This window comes from Rhinoraja longicauda, chromosome 9 (genome assembly GCF_053455715.1).
Source record: "Rhinoraja longicauda isolate Sanriku21f chromosome 9, sRhiLon1.1, whole genome shotgun sequence".
Classification (NCBI taxonomy): domain Eukaryota; kingdom Metazoa; phylum Chordata; class Chondrichthyes; order Rajiformes; family Arhynchobatidae; genus Rhinoraja; species Rhinoraja longicauda.
In genome coordinates, this window is record NC_135961.1 from 18,364,449 (window position 1) to 18,387,926 (window position 23,478).

The window sequence follows — 23,478 nt, forward strand, 5'->3', positions numbered from 1 at the left end:
CGACTATAAAATATGAAAGAGAGAGTTAGCTTCAGGTAGTTTTGATTATGCAGTCACATTACATGCTGATTCATCAGGATGCCACAATCAATTGGGAAGGATGTTATTCCTGTTCAATAATACTCTTAAATAAACGTGTGAAATAAAGGCAAAAAAAGGTATGAGGTGGGTTTGAAAAAAAACCTGGTGTTTCCGTAAAATTATTTTTAAATTTATATAAAACTAAAGCTTCATTTAACTTGAGGAGAATTTCCTTAGTGAAACACAGTGTAGATGGAGCAAATTGTTTACATTTGGTGTATAGATGAAATCTTTCCTTTCCACGACCTTTTGAATGTTAATTTAACATTTGCAAAACTAATGTGTTCATTTTTGTTTAAACCCAATTTTAATTTGCAGAGAGATTTGTGGCTTTTTGATTTCTGTACTATGCCTTTCATATTTCTAGACAAGAACGCTGCTCAGGACATTGAGCTAAAAGGTCTTCGACAACAGATGGATGAACAAAGCAAATCATCGTGTATGATTATGGAAAACCTTAAAATACAAATTGCACATCTGAAAATAGAGCAAGATCAAGTTCAAAAGTTCATGAAGGAGAAAGAAAGGAACATCGAACAGTTGAACACCCAAATTGGTACGATGGAAAATAAGACTGAAGACCTACAAAATCTATTGCAGTTAAAGGAAAAGACATGCCATGAACTGAAGCAGGAAAACAGTTCCCTGGCTCAGTGGAAGGCAGAAAATACCCAAGCTTTAGACAATGTTAACCAGAAAACAGAAGGGATAGAGAACAAAATTAAAGAATTGGAGCAGAGTCTTAAGCTTTCTTTGAATAAAAATGGAGAACATGAACAATATCTGGAGATTTATCAAAGTAAGATTGAAAAACAATCTGAGACGCTGAATTTACTTGAGGATGAAAAGGGGAATTTGCGAAGACAGACTGATGAACTAAAACAAATGCTAGACAGCAAAAAGTTGGAGTTGGAGAAACAAGAAAAAGCCTTTGATGAATTCAAGAAAATGGCAAAGCAAGATGAACATGAAGTAGAACAGCTTAACGTGAACATCTCTCAACTTACATCACAGATAGCTGAACTGGAGAAAAAATTGCAACAAGAAACCAATAAAGTGGTAAAACTGGAAGAGTCTCAATGTGTATTCAAGGCTGAATATGAGAATATCAGTAAAATGGCCAAATCAAAAGATTGTTTGATGGAGCTAAAAGAAACTGAGATTTTGAATATAAAGGACAAAATGTCACAGATCACGCACAATTTTGAAGAGCAGCTTGCCGGGGTTGAAGCAGAGAAAAAACATTTGATGGAAGATCATGAAAAGAGCATGCTTGACAAAGTTGAAGTTGAGATAGCAAAATCAGCTCTAGAAAATGAAATTGGTGTCTTGAAGGAGCAGATAACTTCTCAAGAATCCTTACTGAAACTTGAAACACATGCTCAATCTGAGTTGCAGAATAAATATGATGCACTAATAAAAATGAAGAAAGAATTAGAAGAAAAAATTGAGGAATCTGGAAAGAAATGTATGAACTTAAGAGCGGGGATGGAGGAAAAAATTAATAAGCTGAAAATGCAACACGTAGTACTGCAGGCTACTATAGATGAAAAAGATAACGCCATACAAAATTTTACACAAGAACTTGAGAGTAACATGAATAATTTGAAATGTTTGCAAATAACCAACAAAGAGCTAGAAACAAAGTTGGAAGGACATCTTCTGTTGGAGAAGTGCCTTCAAGAAAAAGAAGAGTTAATTTGTTCAAAGGAAGAAGCATTGAAACAGCTTTCCGAGGATAATGATGAATTGAAGATGTCCATTAATAATTTACTGCAGGAAAATGTGGAACTGAACAAAAAGAATTCTAGTTTTGATGATATAATGAAAGTACAGGAAGAAATGGTTGAAGAACTTACAAAATGTAAGCAAGAAACTGCTATCAAGGAGAACATAGTTAAAGGTCTTAAAACACAGTGTGAAGAACTAACGGAGAAACAAGGATTGCTGGAAAGTACATTAGAAGCCAAAGAAAATGAAACAAAACAATTATTGGCTAAGGTGAATGAGAGGGAAGGTAGGGTAAAAGAATTGGAGCATGAGTGTACGTTAATAGACGAACAATTAAAGGATCTTCAAGGCAAGAGTACTGCTACAGAAGAAACCAAGAATTTCCTGGAAGAGCAATTAAATGAGAGAGCAAATGCATTATTGATAAAAAGTGCAGAAGTTGAGGATTTGGAGAAAAAATGCACAGAGGATTCTAATCAATATAATGACAACATTGTGGGCTATGAGGAAAAAATTAAAACATTAGTTGAAGAAATAGGAGACCTGCAGTCACAGCTGGAGAAAACAAAAGAACTTGATCACTTACAAAAGGAACTTGCTGAGTCCATCGCAATTCAAAACAAAGTACTGGAGGATTATAATCAATTACTTACGGATAAAGAGGAATTGACACACCTGGTACAAGCTCAAGGTGAAAAAGAAAATGCATTTGCAGCAAGAATCGAAAAACTTGAAAATGATTTGGTAAAAGAACAGTCTGAAAATGTCAATTCTAATAAGTTAATTGAAGAGAAAAATATCATTTCAGACCAGTTGCGAGATATAAATAAAACTAAAGAAATTGAACTTCAGAGGATTCAAGTCCAACTTCAGCTTCTTCAGATGGATCTTGAAGATAAAGAGGCTTCCTCAGAGTCTTGTGTGTCTCAATTGGAACAACTGCAGACTGACACTAGCATTCTGGAGAGCACGTTCCAGCGCAGTGAGGAAGAGAGGGTTCTTCTGGAGATAAAAGTGAGTACAATGCAGGAAGAGATGGAAACTATGCATTTGAGAATTAGTGAGAGCAGTAACAAAGAAGAATCTTTGCTGGGAGAAATATCTCGGCAGAAGCAAACCATTGAAGAATTGAAAAGGAAATTTGAGAAGCAAGAAAAAGATTTACATTTCTTGGAAAGTCAGCTCTATGAAAGTCAGACCAAAGAGAAGCAATGTCACCTAAAAGAAGAGGAAATTTTAGAGCTTCAAGAGAAAGTGTCTAGTTCTGAAACCCATATAATTGAGTTGATGAATCAAAAGAGTAATATGGAATTTCAACTGCAGGAGTTGGCTGTACAAATGCATTCTGATTTGAGCAATGTCCAGAACACGCTCCAACAAAGTGAGGAACAAAGAGTTATTTTGCAACAGAATTTGAGCAACGTACAGTCTGACCTGCAAAAGAGTGACGAGCAAAGTATTTCTGTGCAACAAGAGTTGGCGAAGGTGCATTCTGAGTTGCAACAGAGTGATGAGCAAAGAGTTATTTTGCAACAAAACATCAGTAAGATGCAATCTGAGCTGCAACAAAATGAGGTGCAAAATGTTATTTTGCAACAAGACTTGAGTGTGGCGCAGTCTGAGCTGCAACAGAGTGCAGAACAAAGAATTTGTGTGCAACAAGACTTGAGTAAGGTGCAATCTGAGCTGCAACAGAATGAGGAGCAAAAAGTGATTTTGCAACAGGACTTGAGTGATGTGCATTCTGAGCAGCAACAGAGTGAGGAGCAAAGAGCTATTTTGCAACAAAACTTCAGTAAGGTGCAGTCTGAACTGCAACACAGTGAGGAGCAAAGAGTTATTTTGCAACAAGACCTGAGTGGGGCGCAGTCTGAGCTGCAACAGAGTGCTGAACAAAGAGTTATTTTGCAACAGGACTTGAACAAGGTGCAGTCTCAGCTGCAACAGAATGAGGAGAAAATTGTTATTTTGCAACAGGACTTGAACAAGGTGCATTCAGAGCAATCAAACAAGCATTCGGATTTCACTGAATGTTCACCACAAATGTTAATCAGTGGATATGAGAACAGTATCCAATTAGAAAATAAGGTTATGGCAACGGTAGACTGTCAAAAGGGTACTGTCCTGCAGGCGTCTTCATTATGTCAAATTGACAGAGAAAATCTTAAGCCTTATGTAGAACAGATGGACAAAAAATGCACAGAAATGAAGGAAGGATTGCCCCTTTTGCAGAGTAACTTGATTGAAGCTCAAGCTGCCTTATCTGGAGCAAACATTGAAAATGAGGCACTACAGGCTCAGTTGAGAATGCTTGAAGCCTCATTAGAAAGTGCTCACCTTCTTGCATCTGAACAGAAAGAACAGTTGCAGCAGCTAGAGAAGATGATTCAGGAAAAAGATAATGAACTAATTTTACTCCATGAGCGGTTTAATGAGAAATTAGCCAACATGATTATAAAGGATCAGGATGCTTCCTCTGAAGACACTGACTCGAAGATGAAAAGTTTGGAACTAGATATTTGTACCAAGTCACCTGAGCAGTCTGTTACAAGGCTCCAGGAACAACTTCAGAAGCTGCAAGCTGATACAAATGCAGAAATTCTAGAATTGCAACAGACTATAACTACAACATGGCAAGCACTTGAATCTCTAAAGGAACAACATTCGTCTGAATTAGCACAGTGGCAGTTGAAGTTTTCCAATCTGACCACCGAGATGGAAGACAAGCTGGCTGCACAGAAACAACAGACAGAGATGCTATCTGCAGAGTTGGAGGGTGCAAGAGTCCAACTCCAGTCTCTGGACCTCTGTTCCCAATCATTGCTGAATGCAAGCCACCTTTCAGAAGAGAATACTCCACAAAGGGTAAGTAACAAAGTAAAAGAATAAAGTAGTCAGCAACTTGCAAAAGGTGTTTCATGTGTTCTAAGGAAGATTGTAAATTATACTATGTAAGGCTGTTAAATTAAGTACCTGTGGTTAGTCATGATAAAAGTTTGTATTTGGTCGTGGAGGAAGCAGGGAAGCATTACATTTGTTAATTCAGCATTAGTAATAAAGTGTTTTCTTTCCTGGAATTATTATCAAATGTCAGAAACTGCATTTAAGCTTTAGAATTTTTTGTTCTCAAGCTATCCAGGTCAAATCCAAGACCAATACCTATACCCCAACTGTCAGGTCTGAGATGACTGAGAAATAACCTGAACTCATGATCTTTCGGCTGTATAATTTAAGCACTGTGTCAATGAGAAAGGTTGACATTTTTTAATACATTTAAAAAAAGATTAGGGGATGCTATGGAGTAGTAGAAGAATTAGTAATAACTAAGTTAGAAATGAGAAATAACTAAGTGAAAGGCTTGGATAGAGTGGATGTTTCCACGAGTGGGAGAGTCTAGGACCAGAGGTCAAAGTATCAGAATTAAAGGATGTTCCTTTAGGATGGAGATGAGGAGGAATTTCTTTAGTCAGAGGGTGGTGAATCTGGAATTATTTGCCACAGAAGGCTGTGGAGGCTAAGTCAGTGGATATTTTTAAGGCAGAGATAGATAGGTTCTTGATTAGTAAGGGTGTCAGGGCTAATGGGGGAGAAGGCAGGAGAATGGGGTTAGGTGGGAGAGATAGATCAGCCATGGTTGAATGGCAGAGTAGTCTTGATAAGTAGAATGGCCTAATTCTGCTCCTATCACATGACCTATTCGTCGCTCCCAGTGTTGTAGATTTGGAGAAAATGAACCTCGGGCGAAGGGATGAAGGGACTGAGTATCCTATAGCCTAATTTGCTTTCCAGTACAGAATTAAGTGTGTTGGCAAATTCTGAGGAGAACAAAAGAGCCTGGAAATGGAGATACGCATACTTTATGTGACAGGCAAGAAGTTGGCAGACGGAATGAAATTTGGGGAAATATTAAGAACAAAGAAGCAAATTGTTTGAATGGAATGAGACTACAAAATGTTCTGATTGTACAGTCTGATTACAAACTGAAAATGTCTCGATTGTAATCACGTATTGTCTTTCCGCTGACTGGAGAGCACACAACAAATGCTTTTCACTGTACCTCGGTACACGTGACAATAAACTAAACTGAACTGATGAAATGCAACATGAAGGCAGAAATAATTTGGAAGTCCTTTATTTGCTAAAAGTATTGAGTATACGTGGAGGGAGGTTGTGACGCTGGGATATAGGGATTGAATCCAGAGAAATGTTGATTGTCTTAGGCCTCGTCACAGCAGAGGAATGAGAGGTGATCCTATTGAAACCTGCAGCACCTGTAAGTGATTTGTCTTACAGAATCTTGTAGATCAGATGGATGTTGAGAGAATGTTTCCCTAATGGGGTTATTTAGAGAATAGACTTTGAGAATATGGTTCACACATTTGACACATTAAGAATTTATTTTCTTAGCTGGTCATGATTCTTTGGGATTCTTTGCAGACAGGGTTGTTGAATATTTAAAACAATAGAGAGATATATGGATAGTAATGAGGAATTGTAAGGGTAAAAAGACCCTAATGGGAGTTATCTATAGGCCCCCAAACCGTAGCCTCGACATAGGGTGCAAGTTGAATCAGGAGATAAAATTGGCGTGTCACAAATGTAATGCTACGGTGGTTATGGGAGATTTCAACATGCAGGTAGACTGGGAAAATCAGGTTGGAAATGGACCAGCAGGCAGTGAAGAAAGCGAATGGTATGTTGGCATTCATAGCAAGAGGATTTGAGTTTAGGAGCAGGGAGGTTCTGCTGCAGTTGTACAGGGCCTTGGTGAGACCGCACCTGGAGTATTGTGTGCAGTTTTGGTCTCCTAACCTGAGGAAAGACGTTCTTGCCTTAGAGGGAGTACAGAGAAGGTTCACCAGATTGATCCCTGGGATGGCGGGACTTAAATATGAGGAAAGACTGGATAGACTGGGCTTGTACTCGCTGGAATTTAGAAGACTGAGGGGGGATCTTATAGAAACATATAAAATTCTTAAGGGGTTGGAGAGGCTAGATGCGGGAAGATTGTTCCCGATGTTGGGGGAGTCCAGAACCAGGGGCCACAGCTTAAGGATAAGGGGGAAGACTTTTAGGACCGAGATGAGAAAACATTTCTTCACACAGAGAGTGGTGAGTCTGTGGAATTCTCTGCCACAGAAGGTAGTTGAGGCCAGTTCATTGGCTATATTTAAGAGGGAGTTAGATGTGGCCCTTTTTGCTAAAGGGATCAGGGGGTATGGAGAGAAGGCAGGTACAGGCTACTGAGCTGAATGATCAGCCATGATCATATTGAATTGGCGGTGCAGGCTCGAAGGGCCGAATGGCCTACTCCTGCACCTATTTTCTATGTTTCTATGACCCCAGGAAAGAGAGTTTGTAGAGTGCCTTCGAGATGGATTCTTAGAACAGCTTGTACTGGAGCCTACCAGGGAGAAGGCAATTCTGGATTTAGTGTTGTGTAATGATCCTGATCTGATAAGGGGACTAGAGGTAAAAGAGCCATTAGGAGGCAGTGATCACAACATGATAAGTTTTACTCTGCAAATGGAAAGGCAGAAGGGAAAATCGGAAGTGTCAGTATTACAGTATAGCAAAGGGGATTACAGAGGCATGAGGCAGGAGCTGGCCAGATTTGACTGGAAGGAGGCCCTAGCAGGGAAGACGGTAGAACAGCAATGGCAGGTATTCCTGGGAATAATGCAGAGGTTCCAGGATCAATTTATCCCAAAGAGGCGGGAAGACTCTAAGGGGAGTAAGGGACACCTGTGGCTGACAAGGGAAGTCAAGGACAGCATAAAAATTAAGGAGAGGAAGTATAACATAGCAAAGAAGAGTGGGAAGACAGAGGATTGGGACTCTTTTAAAAAGCAACAAAAGTTAACTAAAACGGTAATAAGGGGAGAAAAGATGAGGTACGAGGGTAAACTAACCAATAATATAAAGGAGGATAGCAAAAGTTTTTTTAGGTACGTGAAGAGGAAAAAAATAGTCAAGGCAAATGTGGGTCCCTTGAAGACAGAAGCAGGGGAATTTATTATGGGGAACAAAGAAATGGCAGACGAGTTAAACCGTTACTTTGGATCTGTCTTCACTGAGGAAGATACACACAATCTCCCAAATGTTCTAGGGGCCGGAGAACCTAGGGTGATGGAGGAACTGAAGGAAATCCACATTAGGCAGGAAATGGTTTTGGGTAGACTGATGGGACTGAAGGCTGATAAATCCCCAGGGCCTGATGGTCTGCATCCCAGGGTACTTAAGGAGGTGGCTCTAGAAATAGTGGAAGCATTGGAGATCATTTTTCAATGTTCTATAGATTCAGGATCAGTTCCTGTGGATTGGAGGATAGCAAATGTTATCCCACTTTTTAAGAAAGGAGGGAGAGAGAAAACGGGTAATTATAGACCAGTTAGTCTGACATCAGTGGTGGGGAAGATGCTGGAGTCAATTATAAAAGACGAAATTGCTGAGCATTTGGATAGCAGTAACAGGATCGTTCCGAGTCAGCATGGATTTACGAAGGAGAAATCATGCTTGACAAATCTACTGGAATTGTTTGAGGATGTAACTAGGAAAATTGACAGGGGAGAGTCAGTGGATGTGGTGTACCTTGACTTTCAGAAAGCCTTCGACAAGGTCCCACATAGGAGATTAGTGGGCAAAATTAGAGCACATGGTATTGGGGGTAGGGTACTGACATGGATAGAAAATTGGTTGACAGACAGAAAGCAAAGAGTGGGGATAAATGGGTCCCTTTCGAAATGGCAGGCAGTGACCAGTGGGGTACCGCAAGGTTTGGTGCTGGGACCCCAGCTATTTACGATATACATTAATGACTTGGATGAAGGGATTAAAAGTACCATTAGCAAATTTGCAGATGATACTAAGCGGGGGTTGTGTGAATTGTGAGGAAGATGCAATAAGGCTGCAGGGTGACTTGGACAGGTTGTGTGAATGGGCGGATGGATACATGGCAGATGCAGTTTAATGTAGATAAGTGTGAGGTTATTCACTTTGGAAGTAAGAATAGAAAGGCAGATTATTATCTGAATGGTGTCAAGTTAGGAAGAGGGGATGTTCAACGAGATCTGGGTGTCCTAGTGCATCAGTCACTGAAAGGAAGCATGCAGGTACAGCAGGCAGTGAAGGAAGCCAATGGAATGTTGGCCTTCATAACAAGAGGAGTTGAGTATAGGAGCAAAGAGGTCCTTCTACAGTTGTACCGGGCCCTGGTGAGACCGCACCTGGAGTACTGTGTGCAGTTTTGGTCTCCAAATTTGAGGAAGGATATTCTTGCTATTGAGGGCGTGCAGCGTAGGTTCACTAGGTTAATTCCCGGAATGGCGGGACTGTCGTATGTTGAAAGGCTGGAGCAATTAGGCTTGTATACACTGGAATTTAGATGGATGAGGGGGGATCTTATTGAAACATATAAGATAATTAGGGGATTGGACACATTAGAGGCAGGAAACATGTTCCCAATGTTGGGGGAGTCCAGAACAAGGGGCCACAGTTTAAGAATAAGGGGTAGGCCATTTAGAACGGAGATGAGGAAGAACTTTTTCAGTCAGTGGTGAAGGTGTGGAATTCTCTGCCTCAGAAGGCAGTGGAGACCAGTTCGTTGGATGCTTTCAAGAGAGAGCTGGATAGAGCTCTTAAGGATAGCGGAGTGAGGGGGTATGGGGAGAAGGCACGAACGGGGTACTGATTGAGAGTGATCAGCCATGATCGCATTGAATGGCGGTGCTGGCTCGAAGGGCTGAATGGCCTACTCCTGCACCTATTGTCTATATGAGGGGCAGCGGTGCTGTTTCATCCTGGCAACAATTTTTTTTTTTTTTAATGATAAGGGCATTTGCAGCCAAGGGTCGTCAGGGAGAAGAGTTTAAGTTTAAGTATAATGGAGTGTGGATAGGTGGTGTTGAGGCCAAGATTGGATCAGTCACATTCTTACTGAAGCAGGCTCAGAGGGCTAATTGGCACATGCTTCTGATGTTCTAGTTAGTAAATTTATTTAAGGACTTTTGTGCATGAACGATAACTTGAAGAAAGTATACATTTTTCCCAATGAACACTGGAATGAAAAGTGCCTGTGGCATGTATAGTTCTCGAAACAAAGGTCAAACTGACATTTATTGACATCTTTCATATCGAAGGGGGCACCACAAAGTCTTTTTTAAACTAAAACCCCCACTTTGTGATTTAAGGAACGACGAGATGCCCTGGAATATAGTTGGTGCTTTTATTACTTGCATTGCATTTATCATGGTGTTGTAAATACTGTTGTCGGGAATTTTGAAAATTATAAGGAAGATGAGTAGGTTATAATATGGTTAACCCTAGAGCTCACATACTGGGGAAGCATGATGGGAAAATGGCCAACATAGAAATTTAGGCTTCACAGCACAGTTTAATTAAAATAGCTAAAATTAATATATTATGCTACTTGATCTATTGAGGGGGAGGGGGGGGGGTGGGATTGTAATTCACTGTTCTGTCTAGGTTCTTATCTGTTGCAATCTTGAGATTACAGCTGCTCTTTGTTCACTGTTTAGCAGGCAAGTCTCCCAAAGGTTAACGAACGGGACGGGCTCTTTTAACAAGTGGCCCCGCCATCAATTCTCCCTTCAGGGACATTGACATTTATGGTATCTATTCGTTAGATATACACGAGAGAGATTTTCAAAACAACAAGAAACGTAAAGTTTAAAGTTAACTGTGGGGAAAGGCAAAGATGAAAGATTACAAAGCCATTGATCAATGATGATTTGTTTCAACTCCACAAATAACTATTGTGTCTTGAGGATATAAAAATGTTGTAGGTACTCCGAAATGTTGAAACAGTTTGGGTTTTCTCAGACTGCTTATCGATGTGCATTGAAAAGGCCTTCAATACACCGATTTGTTTGATAGACCCATCTCTGGTCTACGAGCTATTTTATTTTGTGTCTGCTTATCTGAGTAAAGTCAGCTATAGGGTATGGGTAGAGCACAAAATAGCACAAAATTCCCTCCTACAAATAATATGTTTTGTTACATATAAACAGCCAATTATATACAAAGGGGCTGAAGAGATCTGTGTTTTTTTAATGTTAACCACTTTTGTTTTCCAGCTGATGTACAGCAGTTCAGAAAAGCCAAAAGAGATGAATGCAGTTGAAGATAAATTGGAATGCATTACCATTCCAGCTGTGACTGCTGACAGTGATGTGCAAAGGCAAGAGAAGACTGCTTTGCATCTTGACCCATTAGGAGAAAGGCACGTAATGTCCTGTGACGGTGCCAATTGTTTTGACAATGCCGGGAACTCAGATACTGATGAATTAAATGAAGGTAATGCAGAACACCAGGGCATTGCTGAACTGGTACCTTCAGATGAAGTGAAATTTAGTGCCCCAATGGACCTATCTGACAAGGTGCCAAGCAACTCTCAAGTACAATTGGGAGAGCAAAAGAAAAAAATCAATGAAATTGTACTCTGTGAAATGGAAGGTTTGCATTCTGATCATCAAAAGGAGCTGTTTCTCACTACCGCTGCAGTCACTGACTTGGAAAGTAAAGTGTCACTGCTTGAAGAAGAGAAACACCATTTATCTAATGAACTGAAGTTCTTTGCTCTTGAAAATCAGAACCTTTCTGACAGAGCAAAAACAATGGAAGCAGAGCTCGATGATGTGACAACACAATTGCAGGTGGATAAAGGTAAAATGTTTGAAATGGCCAAGATCCTCGAGAGCCTAGAGGTGGATAAAAGGGACAGGAATGAACAGGTCCTTGAACTTGAAATGAAATTGAAACAAACAAAGTCAAATAAAGCTAATTTAGAAAATCACATCCTAGAAATGGAAGTTGATCTGAACAAACTTCAGACCGAGAAGCATACTTTGGAAAAGGAACTTGGGTCGGCTCAACAATTTATCCACACGCGGACAGGAAAGCTGGCAGAGTTTGAGGCAATAAACAACAAGCTTATTCAGGATCTTGACACATCAGCTGAAACAAATGATAAACTAGAGCAAACCAATAAAATTTTAAAGACCAAGGTGCAAGACTTTGAAGCAGAGCAATTCTACAATGCTAATGTAAACGGGGTGCTTGAAGCTGAAATAAAGAAACTAACCAACCAGCTACAAACTATTGAGGAACAAATGGAGCAAGTTTCGACAGAAAAGGAAGACTTGATCCAACAACTCCAATATTTGGAAAAGGATGCTAAGTTGCATGGTGGAGAGGAGGAATTCCAAAAGCAATTGAATCAGTTGAAGGAAGAAAACTTCTCCGTGAGTAAGCAGGTTGAAGATATGGAAAACACTATTAATATAGTGAGGGTGGAAAAATCGAACATACTCCAATCTTTGGAATCTTCTTTAGTGGAAAGAAGTGAAGTTGCAGCAAGGTTGAACTCCACCAAGATAGAGCTAGCGGAAATGCGGCACGCTATTGAGAAGCTAAAAGTACGCATTGAAGCAGACCAGAAGAAAAGTCAAGACATGGCTGAAAAACTCAAAGCAGCTGACCGAAAGGCGGACTTCCTTCAAGATAAGATTGAAGCACTTGAACGAGAGCTTCAGGCATCTGAGGAAAATGCAGAGGACTTAATATTGCAAGCGGAAACTGCGAAGGAACAGGCTGAAGTGATGGAGGAAGAGAAAAAAGCTATTACTGAGAAACTGGAGCTATTGAATGAGGATATCAATTCCTTGTCCCGTGATAAACAAGATCTAGAAGAGCAACTACAGAAAAATCAGGAGTTGGAAAATCGTTGCTCAGGTTTATTAAGAAGTTCAGAAGCTGCTAAAAATGAAAACCTCAAAATGGCAGCAGACTATGAGGGTTCTATTAATGAACTGCAGACCAAACTCAGCCATTTAAATGAAAAGGTGAAGAATTGCAACGAGGAATTGGAAACACTTAGAGTAAATGAGAAAAATTACTTCAATCAGAATTCCTGTTTGGAATGTGAAACAGTTCAACTGTCCAACCAACTTCAGGAAGTTTCTGCCTTAAATGTGGAACTGCAATCTGCAAATGCAGTTCTAAATAATGATCTTCAAGGATTTCAGCAAAAGTTAGACGAGCACAAAGACGAGAAAGAGAAGCTTCAGCAACAAATTACCGATCTTAAGAAACTGGACCAAAACAACTCAACGGATTTGTGCAGTTTGAAAACTGAGGTGGAAAACTTGAAGAAAGAAAGCCAAATGTTACAGAAGGCAGCAGCTGAATCTCAGCAGGAAATACAGGATCTGTCAGCTAAACATAACGCAATGCTAGTCACTAAGGAAACTTCTGAGAAGCAACTGCAGAAGGAACTACAGGCTGCTCAGTTGCAGGTTTCGGCACTTCTTGATCAGGTATAATAATCTATATACTAAAATTCTCATTTGTTTGTTTATCATTCCTGCTCCCATTTAAAAACCAAAACACCAATAATGTGTTGCATTATATCATAAATTGACTGTATAAATATTAATAGGCTGTTTTTCCAAGTGAGTCTTTTGTGTACTTTCATGATGTTTGTGATGTGAGGATAAGTGGGGAAATAACCAAATATTGTAGCATCTTGCTTTAAGAACTAACCATAATTATTATATTTTTAGGTGAAAGGTCTGACCGGGAATAACATTAAACTGCAGAGTGATTTGTCCGCTGCTAGTGGAAAGATTCTGGAAATACAAGACTTTTATACTGAGAAGAATTCAATTTCAGCACAATTTGAAGCGTTCAGAAGTCAGGCAGAAAGCTTTAAGGTACAGAATTTTAAAAAATCAACAATTTTATACTTTAGAAAGATTAACAGCCGGGTGAGCCAGGTGGCCAAGGGTTCATTGGGTTGCTGTCTCATTCTAGCCATTAACTCCTGAAACTCAGCAGCGCTATAATCCTTGACGGTAGTCTCCGTGGTTTCATTCCCTGGGTCCAGCTGTGCCAATTGATTATTCTCTCTCTGTTCAGTCTTGGTCTGGACTAGAAGTTATCACAAAATGCTGGAGTAACTCAGCGGGCCAGGCAGCATCTTAGGAGAGAAGGAATGGGTGACGTTTTGGGTCGAGACCCTTCTAGAGGTCTGGCACCTGGTCTATTATCCCTTTCTTCCCCCTCTGTCCATTCTCCATCTTAGTGCCAAATGTCCCCATCCCAGTGGTCGAGGTCCCAGTCATTGTGTGATAACATACCACGCATTTTTGCTAGGTCCACACGCCACTCCTTATTTAATTTCTTTTGGTGTTTAACGGTTGCTAATCTACATGCGGAATTCATTTGTTTCATTCCCCCTTCTCAGCCCGTTCAAGTGCAGCCGTTGCTGTCTCAGTCAAGTTCAGTGTTTTTCTAGTGCCGTTAACCCTTACTTTAATCTATCATTTTCATTATTCAATTTGTCAAATCCTGAGACCCTGCTGCCCTAGTGCAGTAACAAATATCCATCACACCTGTGGGAGGTCCTCTTTCTTTTTGGGGAAAGCCCACTCCCTCAAAACAACTAATAATTAAGTATGAAGACAGAAACAAAATGCTGGAGTAACTCAGCGGGACAGGCAGCATCTCGGGAGAGAAGGAATGGGTGATGTTTTGGATCGAGACCCTTCTTCAGTGTGGTAGCTTTCTTTGCTGCCATATCCTTTAACTCCTCCACCCAATACTTAGGAATTCCTCATTCGCTTAACACATTGGCCAAACTACTGTAACCTTCAGAATTATCTACCCATCTCGGGACTTGAAAGGTCTCGGGTTCCGCATCTTCAACCCTCTTTCTCCACATTTTCACCGAATCCTGCCGACTGCCAAAATGTAACAAAATATATGCAAGATTCAAGGATTTGGACCAATAAATGGAGAAAGCACATGCTGAAGAGCACAAATAACTATTTATTAAAGCAAAATACAAGTCAAACACAGAAAAACTATCAACTATCCGTAATGTAACAATACAAATTACAAGTCTCGCGCCCCTCTGATTATTCGATTCTTCTGTCTGGTTGTCACCGGCACGTATCACGGTCCAAGCTCTCTCCCTCTCAGTGAAGCTCTCTTCAATCTCTCCCCTAAAGTGAAGCTCTTTTCTCTCCCCGAAGGTGAAGCTCTGCTCTAATGGTAGAAGCATGCACTTATATAATAACTTTTATCTCTAAGAATACCAGGTGACTGTATCAAACTAGCTATCCTCCTTGGTACTATAATGGCATGAGTTATGTTGCCTATCAGACGTCAAGCTAGTCTCGGATGTCTCTGGGAAGGCAAATTTTATCTTAATGACCTTGCAGGTGGCCTCATGATTTACTGGTCCATTGGAGTTAGCCTAAGCATTCTTTGAAACCATCTTGCATCCCTAAGCGGTGGTTAAATGTGGAGCTGCTGATTTTACTGACAACTCTATTTTAGCCGACATCGTCTGTTTAGCCCTTGCATTACTTGTACAGATAACCCTCGTTATAACAGACCATATGGGAGGAAAGGTGTCGGTTAGTACCGATTGTCCACTGTAACCGTGTAAGGGGATGTTAGTTTATATATTTTAAATCTGAGGTGGTATATGAAAGATAAAATGGATACTGAAGGCATTAGAATAAAATCAATTTCCTCCAATACTTCACAAGGCATTGGACAAGGTTCTGCATGGTAAGTTCTGGGTTAGATCGCATGGGATCCAAGGAGAGCTAGCTAACGATAGAAAATTGGCTTTGTGGAAGGATGCAGAGGGTGATTGTGGAAGGTTGTTTTTCAGACTGGAGACCTGTTACTAGTTCTGTGCCTCAGGGTTTGGTGCTGGTACTATTGCTATTTGTCATCTATATCAATGATTGGTTGGGAATGTACAAGGCATGATTAGTAAGTTTGCAGATGACCCGAAAGTGATGGTATTGTAGATAGCGAACATGGTGGTAGACAAGTATAGATAGGGCATTGTCGGCGTGGGCAAGTTGAGCCGAAAGGCTCAACTTGCCCACGCTGTTTAAATATGATTCTATTCCGTCATGGATTGTACTGTATTTGGAAAGAGGTTCATTTAAACATTGAAAGTAGTGCATGTAATTCTTTATAATTTAGTAGAGTTGTCCTTATCTACTGGTCATTCCGTCCACTATTTCCAAAATCCGTTATCAAGATGTCGTGGACTGGATTTATGAGAGTATGATATGTTCAAGAGAGAGTTAGATATAGCACTTAGGGCTAACGGAATCAAGGGATATTGGGAGAAAACAGGAATGGGGTACTGATTTTGGATTATCAGCCATGATCATATTGAATGGAGGTGCTGGCTCGAAGGGTCAAATGGCCTACTCCTGGACCTATTGTCTATGTTTCTTTCAGTAAAAGAGGGGCTTGTGGCGTTCATGGACAATATTTTTGTAACAAGTGGGAAGATCATATTTTTGGGTAATATGAAATTAATTATAACTGTCATCTTGGATGGAACAAGAACATTGTTATTTTTGCTACATTGATGGATATGGGAGAAAAATAGAATTCCTTTTAGTTTTATAAAGTAAATTAAGCTATTTTATATATATGGTGATGGAACCCAAAAACCATTATTGAAAATAATATTTCAGATGCTCTTGTTTCCATTCTAAATATTGCTTTCATTTTCTAGATGCAATTAGAATCTTCTCAATCAGAAAATTGCAAGCTGAAAAAGGATCTTGAATACTCACAGAATGAATTGCAAGTCACTTGTATTCTGAAGAAACAAGTTGAAGATTATAAACAGTGCATAAATTGTATTCAAAAAGATCACCAATCTGTGCTTAAAGATGCAGAGGTGACGGTAAGTTACAGTATTTCCCCAGATTAGTGATCACCAAAGCTGCACCAATTACACACACGGGTTTATTTATAGCAATGAACAATTTACAGTGCAAAGGAAATATCAAATGCCTCAGGTCCCATTATTTTAGTGCACTAGAGAGTGAATTTGTCTTGGACAAAGTTTTACTTGGATAAACACGAAAAGCATTCAGCTCTAAAAGTTCTTAAAACTGGACTGTATTGTTTAACTAGTTGGTTCAAAATATAGTTATGTATAAATGAGCTTCCCTCGCATCACCCAAATAAATTCAACATAGAAAAAACTATTTGTTCCCATATTTCATGATTATTTCTTAGAATATTGGGTAATATCTATGACACTGGTGGCGCTCTTAACCGAGCAGCAATTACAACTTGAACATTTATTGGTGTTATATTCCGGACAGCAGAATGAAGAACTAGACTCACACATTGGTTGCTGGTATCACATGCGTGTTTATTACCCAACATTCCCTGTTTATATTGAACACCAACTCATTAACATAAAACATGAATATGTATGAATAACTTGCTCTGCTCACCTTTTTTTAAAAAGCATTAAATTTAAGTACTCGGTTACAATTTTGTTGTTGTGATACTTGATTTAAACCAGTATTGCTTATCCTGTATTTATGAAATTTTAAATGATAAACATTATATATTTAGTATAAGAAAATAACTGCAGATGCTGGTACAAATCGAAGGTATTTATTCACAAAATGCTGGAGTAACTCAGCAGGTCAGGCAGCATCTCAGGAGAGAAGGAATGGGTGACGTTTTGGGTCGAGACCCTTCTTCAGACTGATGTCGGGGGTGGGACAAAGGAAGGATATAGTGGAGACAGGAAGATAGAGGGAGATCTGGGAAGGAGATGGGGAAGAAAGGGACAGAGGAACTATCTAAAGTTGGAGAAGTCGATGTTCATACCACTGGGCTGCAAGCTGCCCAGGCGAAATATGAGGTGCTGTTCCTCCAATTTCCGGTGGGCCTCACTATGGCACTGGAGGAGGCCCATGACAGAAAGGTCAGACTGGGAATGGGAGGGGTAGTTGAAGTGCTCGGCCACCGGGAGATCAGTTTGGCCAATGCGGACCGAGCGCAGGTGTTGAGCGAAGCGATCGCCGAGCCTGCGCTTGGTTTCGCCGATGTAAATAAGTTGACATCTAGAACAGCGGATGCAATAGATGAGGTTGGAGGAGGTGCAGGTGAACCTTTGTCTCACCTGGAAAGACTGTTTGGGTCCTTAGATGGAGTTGAGGGGGGAGGTAAAGGGACAGGTGTTGCATCTCGTGCGGTTGCAGGGGAAAGTGCCCGGGGATGGGGTGGCTTGGGTAGGAAGGGACGAGTGGACCAGGGAGTTACGGAGGGAGCGGTCTCTGCGGAACGCAGAGAGGGGAAGGGATGGGAAGATATGGCCAGTAGTGGGGTCCCGTTGTAGGCGACGGAAATGTAGCAGATGATGTAGTGGCTTTAGCACAATGCTAAATCTGGAAGGAATCGTGCATAGAACAGCACCATCCCAAGGAATGATCGTAGCTCTGACACATTGTTGGGCTTTGGAGCATTCAATATTGCTTCAACTTTCGCCTTCACAGGGCGCAGTCCATTGGCGTCTACTTTGAGTCCAAGGTAGACCACCTCTGACTGCGCAAATGCACATTTACTTTGTCGCAGTTTGACGTTGTGGCAGTTCAGTCGTGTGAGAACTTGCTCGAGGATTTCCAGAAGTTCTTCAATGCCTCCGTGAATATTAATAGGTCATCCTGGTTGCACACACAGTGCGGAATACCTTGCAACATTTTGTCCATGACAGACTGGAAGATTTTCGGGGAGGATCTCACACCATAGGACAGCTTTGTATATGAATACAAGCCCTTATGTGTGTTGATAGTCAAATACTGCTGACTTTCCTTGTCGACATTGAGTTAGGTGTAAGCGTGAGACAAATCCAGTTTAGTGAAGACTCTTGCTCCGCTAAGCTCTGCGTACAGATCTTTCGAGGTTGGCAACGGATATTGTTCGTCGTCAATGGCTTGCATGATTGTGACTTTGTAGTCACCGCATAGTCGAGCAGTTTTGTCGACCTTGGATACGGCCACAATTGGCGTTGCCCAGTTGCTCTGGTCTGTCTTCACGAGTACTCCATTCCGCTCCAACCTGTCGAGTTCCTCCTCCACTTGTTACTTTAGGCCATATGGTACAGGTCTTGGTCGGCAATCCACAGGTCTCGCATCTTGCTTCAGTCGAATGTGTGCAGAGTACCCCGTTATTCCCGTGTAACTGTCAGCAAATATTTCTGCATGGTTGCTTATGACGTTTTCAAGATGTGATTTGGACAAATGGACACTGAAAATTTTCTTCCAGTCTAACTTTATTCTACTCAGCCAATCCTTTCCAAGGAGCGTTGGTTTATTTCTGTAGCTGGCTACTGCGATGGGCAGTGTTACTGACTGACCATTATGCTGAACTTTACAGTTCATTTGTCCGCATGTCTCCAAAACTTCGCCCGAGTAGGTTCTCAGCTTGATCTTACTCTCAGACAATGGTGTCTGTGGGAACTTTGTTTCGTACAGGTCTTTGCTCATGACTGAACAATCTGCTGCCGTGTCAATACACATATCGATTAACTGTTCACTAATCAATAGTTTACTTCGAAAGTCCTTTCCTTGGCTGGTTGTAGGCTTGTCGATGTCGGTTGCATAAATGGTGTACAATCCGAGTTCATTTCCATCTGGGTTCATCTCCAAGTTGTGAACTCCTTTCTGGTGTTCTCGCTTGTTTCCGGCAGGTTGTTTGTTTCCTGCTTTAAGCTTGGCCTGACATGCTGAGGCAATATGGCCTTTCTTCTGGCAGTTATAGCACTTGGCTGTTTTGAACTAACAAAATTAGGATGAGTGATTACCGTTGCAACAATAACAACTGGCTGAACCTGGCTCCCCGGCATACTTTGGTTTTGTTTTAGCACCTTTTGGTTTGGCCATGGGCACTGCTTTGTGACTGTAAACGGCCACTACAGTCTGTGGTGGATGAAACTTGCGAGCATTCTTTGATGCCATCTCCATTGTGGTATCAATCTTGCATGCTTTCTTGAATGTAAGATCTGGAGTGTTCATGAGTTTGGACTGAATTCGTTCATCCACTGGACCACAAACAAATCTGCCGCGTAGTGCGCGTTCGAGAAAGGTTCCAAAGTTACAGTGCAAAGTTAAGTTTTTCAAGGCAACAATACTCGCTGATTGTCTCGTTCCGCTTCTGGTTTCTAGTGCCGAATTTATAGATTTCTGCAATTTCCAGAGGCTTTGGGTCGAAGTGCTCTTCCAACTTCTTCATAATGTCATTGAATGGCACGTAGTTTGCCTTTATGGGCGCAAGGAGATTCATGAGTGTGCCGTACACTTCAGGACCAATCACCGTGAGCAGAATCGCTTTCATGCATTCGCGAACGGCCTTATTTGTTGCAGTCACTACCTCTCCTTCACCGCTAATCTCCATTATGTTGTTTGCCGTGAAGAACATGTTCGCTCTTTCCATATAGGAGTTGAACAGCTCTCTACTTTTGTCGAAAGTGCCAAGGTTTCCGACGTAGCCCGTAGACGCCACCATCTTGTCCCTCTCTTTTTTTTAATAAAAAGGACGAGGAGAGTCCGCTCAAAAAACCCAATTTCCTGTCTGTTCTGGTGTAGCAATTCACCTAAAACTTAGCTGTTCAAAGGCTATACTAGCTTGAGGAACTCGACACGAAAAAAACCTCAGTCTCAAATCCTGTACAATCCCATCCTCGTCGCCAATTGTGTTATATTGTTTTTTTCAGCAGAATGAAGAACGAGACTCGCACATCACTTGTGTTTTTATTTCCCAGAATTCCCTGCTTATATTGAACACCAACTCATTAACACAAAACATGAATATGTATGAATACGTATACAATTGCTTTCAAAGTCGCTGAATGGTTTAGTTTTGAATTAAGAGCTAGATTATTAATTTTGTACTGATTTGCTTTATCAAATGTCACTTGTTTTATGACAAGGACTTTGCGCATATTCACAAAAAAATAATTTTGAGGAATTCCCATCCATTTGTAAATACCACATTTATTTTGTTAGCATGAAGCTCAGTTGAAGACATATCAAGAGCAAATGGCTGGAATGAAACAACAGCTTACTGCAAAAGAGGTGGAAATCAACAATCTAAAGAATGCGAACGAAGTAGAAAATAATACATTGAAAGGTGACATTTGCAAGGTAAAATTTGGATTTTCGTATTCCCAAGTGTAATACTTGTCTTACTATAAATTGACTCTGTTTGGACGTGTCAATTGGGCAAGAGAAATGATGTTCCACCATGGGCGTGCTAGTACAGTCCGATAATTTCTCTCTGTTAACAAACTCAAAGGGCTGGGAGAAACGCACCTAAATTAAGAGATGAGGGTAAAGCAGCCTCACGTCCAGCCCATCCAGCAGATAGTGACGAGAAAAAACACGGAATCCAAGAGTCAAGAGTGTCCCAGATGGAGCAGTGAAATTCTTGCTTGCAGCAGCGCACAATATGTAAACATAGTACACTGTAAACAATATCATAAACGAGAGAGAAGAAAAAGTTCAGTGTGTGTATATATACACATACACACACACACACACACGCGCACATACAAAAAACCCAATAATAGTGCAATAATAACCCATGTAGTTCAGAGCTTATTTGAGGTTTTTCGTGTTTAATAGCTGAATGGCTGTAGGGAAGAAGCTGTTCCTGAACCTGGACGTTACAGTTTTCAAGCTCCTGTACTTTCTTCCCGATGGCAGGAGTGAAATGAGTGTAGCCAATGTGGTGTGGGTCTCTGATGATGCTAGCTGCCTTTTTGAGGCATCGACTCCTGTAAATCCCTTCGATGGTGGGGTGGTCGGAGTCGGTGATGGCCAGGCAGTTTAACTTGCAGTGTACCTCCTCCACAGCAATGGTCTGTACTTGCACCTCAGTCTCACCCCAAACCACTATCTGCTTCTCCACAACAAGCCACTAACGGGGGACCATGCAGCCAGGTGAAGAGTCGGGAAGAAAGCAGATTCAAATAGAGAAAGTAAAAAATACAGAACATGTACAAGCCTGTAAAGAAAAGCCTAATTTCCAATTTTAGAACCCCATTGATGCTAAGAAGTGTGCTGAACATAATAAAGCAAATAAATAGCGATGACGGGTAGGTAATGAGCCTCTCAACACCGCAAAAAGCCTGGAGGAATATAGAAATTAAAACAGAATTCAGGATGCAAAAAGAGCGCATGGCATAATGTTGACAGGTAAATTCGATGAAAACCCTCTGATGGTCTATAAATAGATGAAGGATTGGAAAAGAAAATGCAGTGCTTGGAAGAATCAAAGCAACAAACTGACTGTTGAGGTGGAAGGTATGTGTAAAGCTTTGATTGAATACTTGGCACCTGTCTCTGAAAACGGCGTTGATTTAGGTCTTGACATTAAAAAAGAGTACTATGAGAATTGGAGAGACAAATGGTGATATATTATGGGAGCACGTGTCTTTTAAAAGTACATAAATCACCAAGCCCATTTACTTGTAAAACAGACGAGGGAGGAAATGGTATAGGCTGGGAGCATAATCATTTATTGCTCTTTGACTGTTGGGAACTGGGAGGTTGCTGCCATGGTATCATCATGTTTTAAAATGTAGGAAATGGATAGATCAATAAACTACAAGTGAGTCAGCCGACATCACGAGGTGGGCAAATTATTGGAGAAGTTTGGAGCGATGGCATGCATCGTCCAGGAGAATCAGTGCTTGGATTTGTTGAGGGAAGTTAATACATAACTAAATTGAATTGTTAAGGAAGGTAACAAGAAGTGTTGAAGGTAAATTTAGTAACATACTTGCCACCATACATTACAGTGACCAGGAAAGTACAAATTCATGAGATCAAAGGGAAGTGGCAAGTTGCATTCAAAAGTAACTGGAACTGAAAGCATTGGAAAGTTAGTGACTGGAGGGCTAAATCTAGTGGAGTTTCTAAAGAGCTCAGTACCAGACCTTGATTTTCACTATAAATTATTTTTGCCAAAGGGCCACAACATAGAAGATTTTTGATGATATAAAATCGACAATGTGGTTAAAAGTGTGGAAGAATGTTCCAGTCTGCAGAATTGCTTATATTTGTACTGGAGATGTATGCCTATAAATGGCAAATGGAATTTAATGTGGATGATTGTGATATCGTGCATTGATTTAAAAAAACAAACGATGCCAAGGGAATATACAATAAATCACTTGTGCATCTACACGGTGGCTTTCAGTGACGCGTAGATGCCTACCTATTTCAATATAAACATAATCAAGTTTTTCACCTTTTGCCAAACATCCCATTTTCCTGTTGTAGACTGAGGTTGTTTTCCTTTGGACCAAAGTGACTGGGCAATGATTTGATTGAGGAATATAAAATGAATGGGAGGCCTAGACATGATTAATAAATGGACCATTTTCCCTAAGCAGTAATAAGGGATATATGTGTCAGTTGAACAACAGAAAAATTAGAGGGCTGATATTAAAAAAATAATTTGCTCATCGTAGGTAGACACAAAATGCTGGAGTTACTCGGCGGGCAGGCAGCATCTCTGGAGAGAAGGAATGGGTGACGTTTTGGGTCGAGACCCTTCTTATTGAGGATCTAGAAACCAGTACCTAAAAATGGTATTGGAAGCAGCAACTCTCAGCATACTTAAAACACATCGGGATAGCTCGTTGAACAATCAAAATCAACAGATGGACTAAGAGTGGAAATTGGGATTAATCCACAACTTCTTATCATACTGTTCAAATCTCTATGCTGTTTTATCTCCTACTTCAGTAGCTTCTGTGGGCATTCTACTTATGCCATGTGATCTTTCACTTTT

General features: G+C 40.6%; 1 protein-coding gene across 1 annotated transcript in view; it reads left to right on the forward strand.

Annotated features, from left to right (window-relative positions):
• Positions 1-23,478, forward strand: part of cenpf (centromere protein F) — a 58,381-nt gene that overhangs the window by 29,392 nt on the left and 5,511 nt on the right. The window contains exons 11-15 of the mRNA XM_078405801.1: positions 449-4,677; positions 10,908-13,148; positions 13,395-13,544; positions 16,388-16,561; positions 20,685-20,822. Coding sequence (XP_078261927.1) covers positions 449-4,677; positions 10,908-13,148; positions 13,395-13,544; positions 16,388-16,561; positions 20,685-20,822 — 6,932 coding nt within the window. The remainder of the gene's footprint in view (positions 1-448; positions 4,678-10,907; positions 13,149-13,394; positions 13,545-16,387; positions 16,562-20,684; positions 20,823-23,478) is intronic.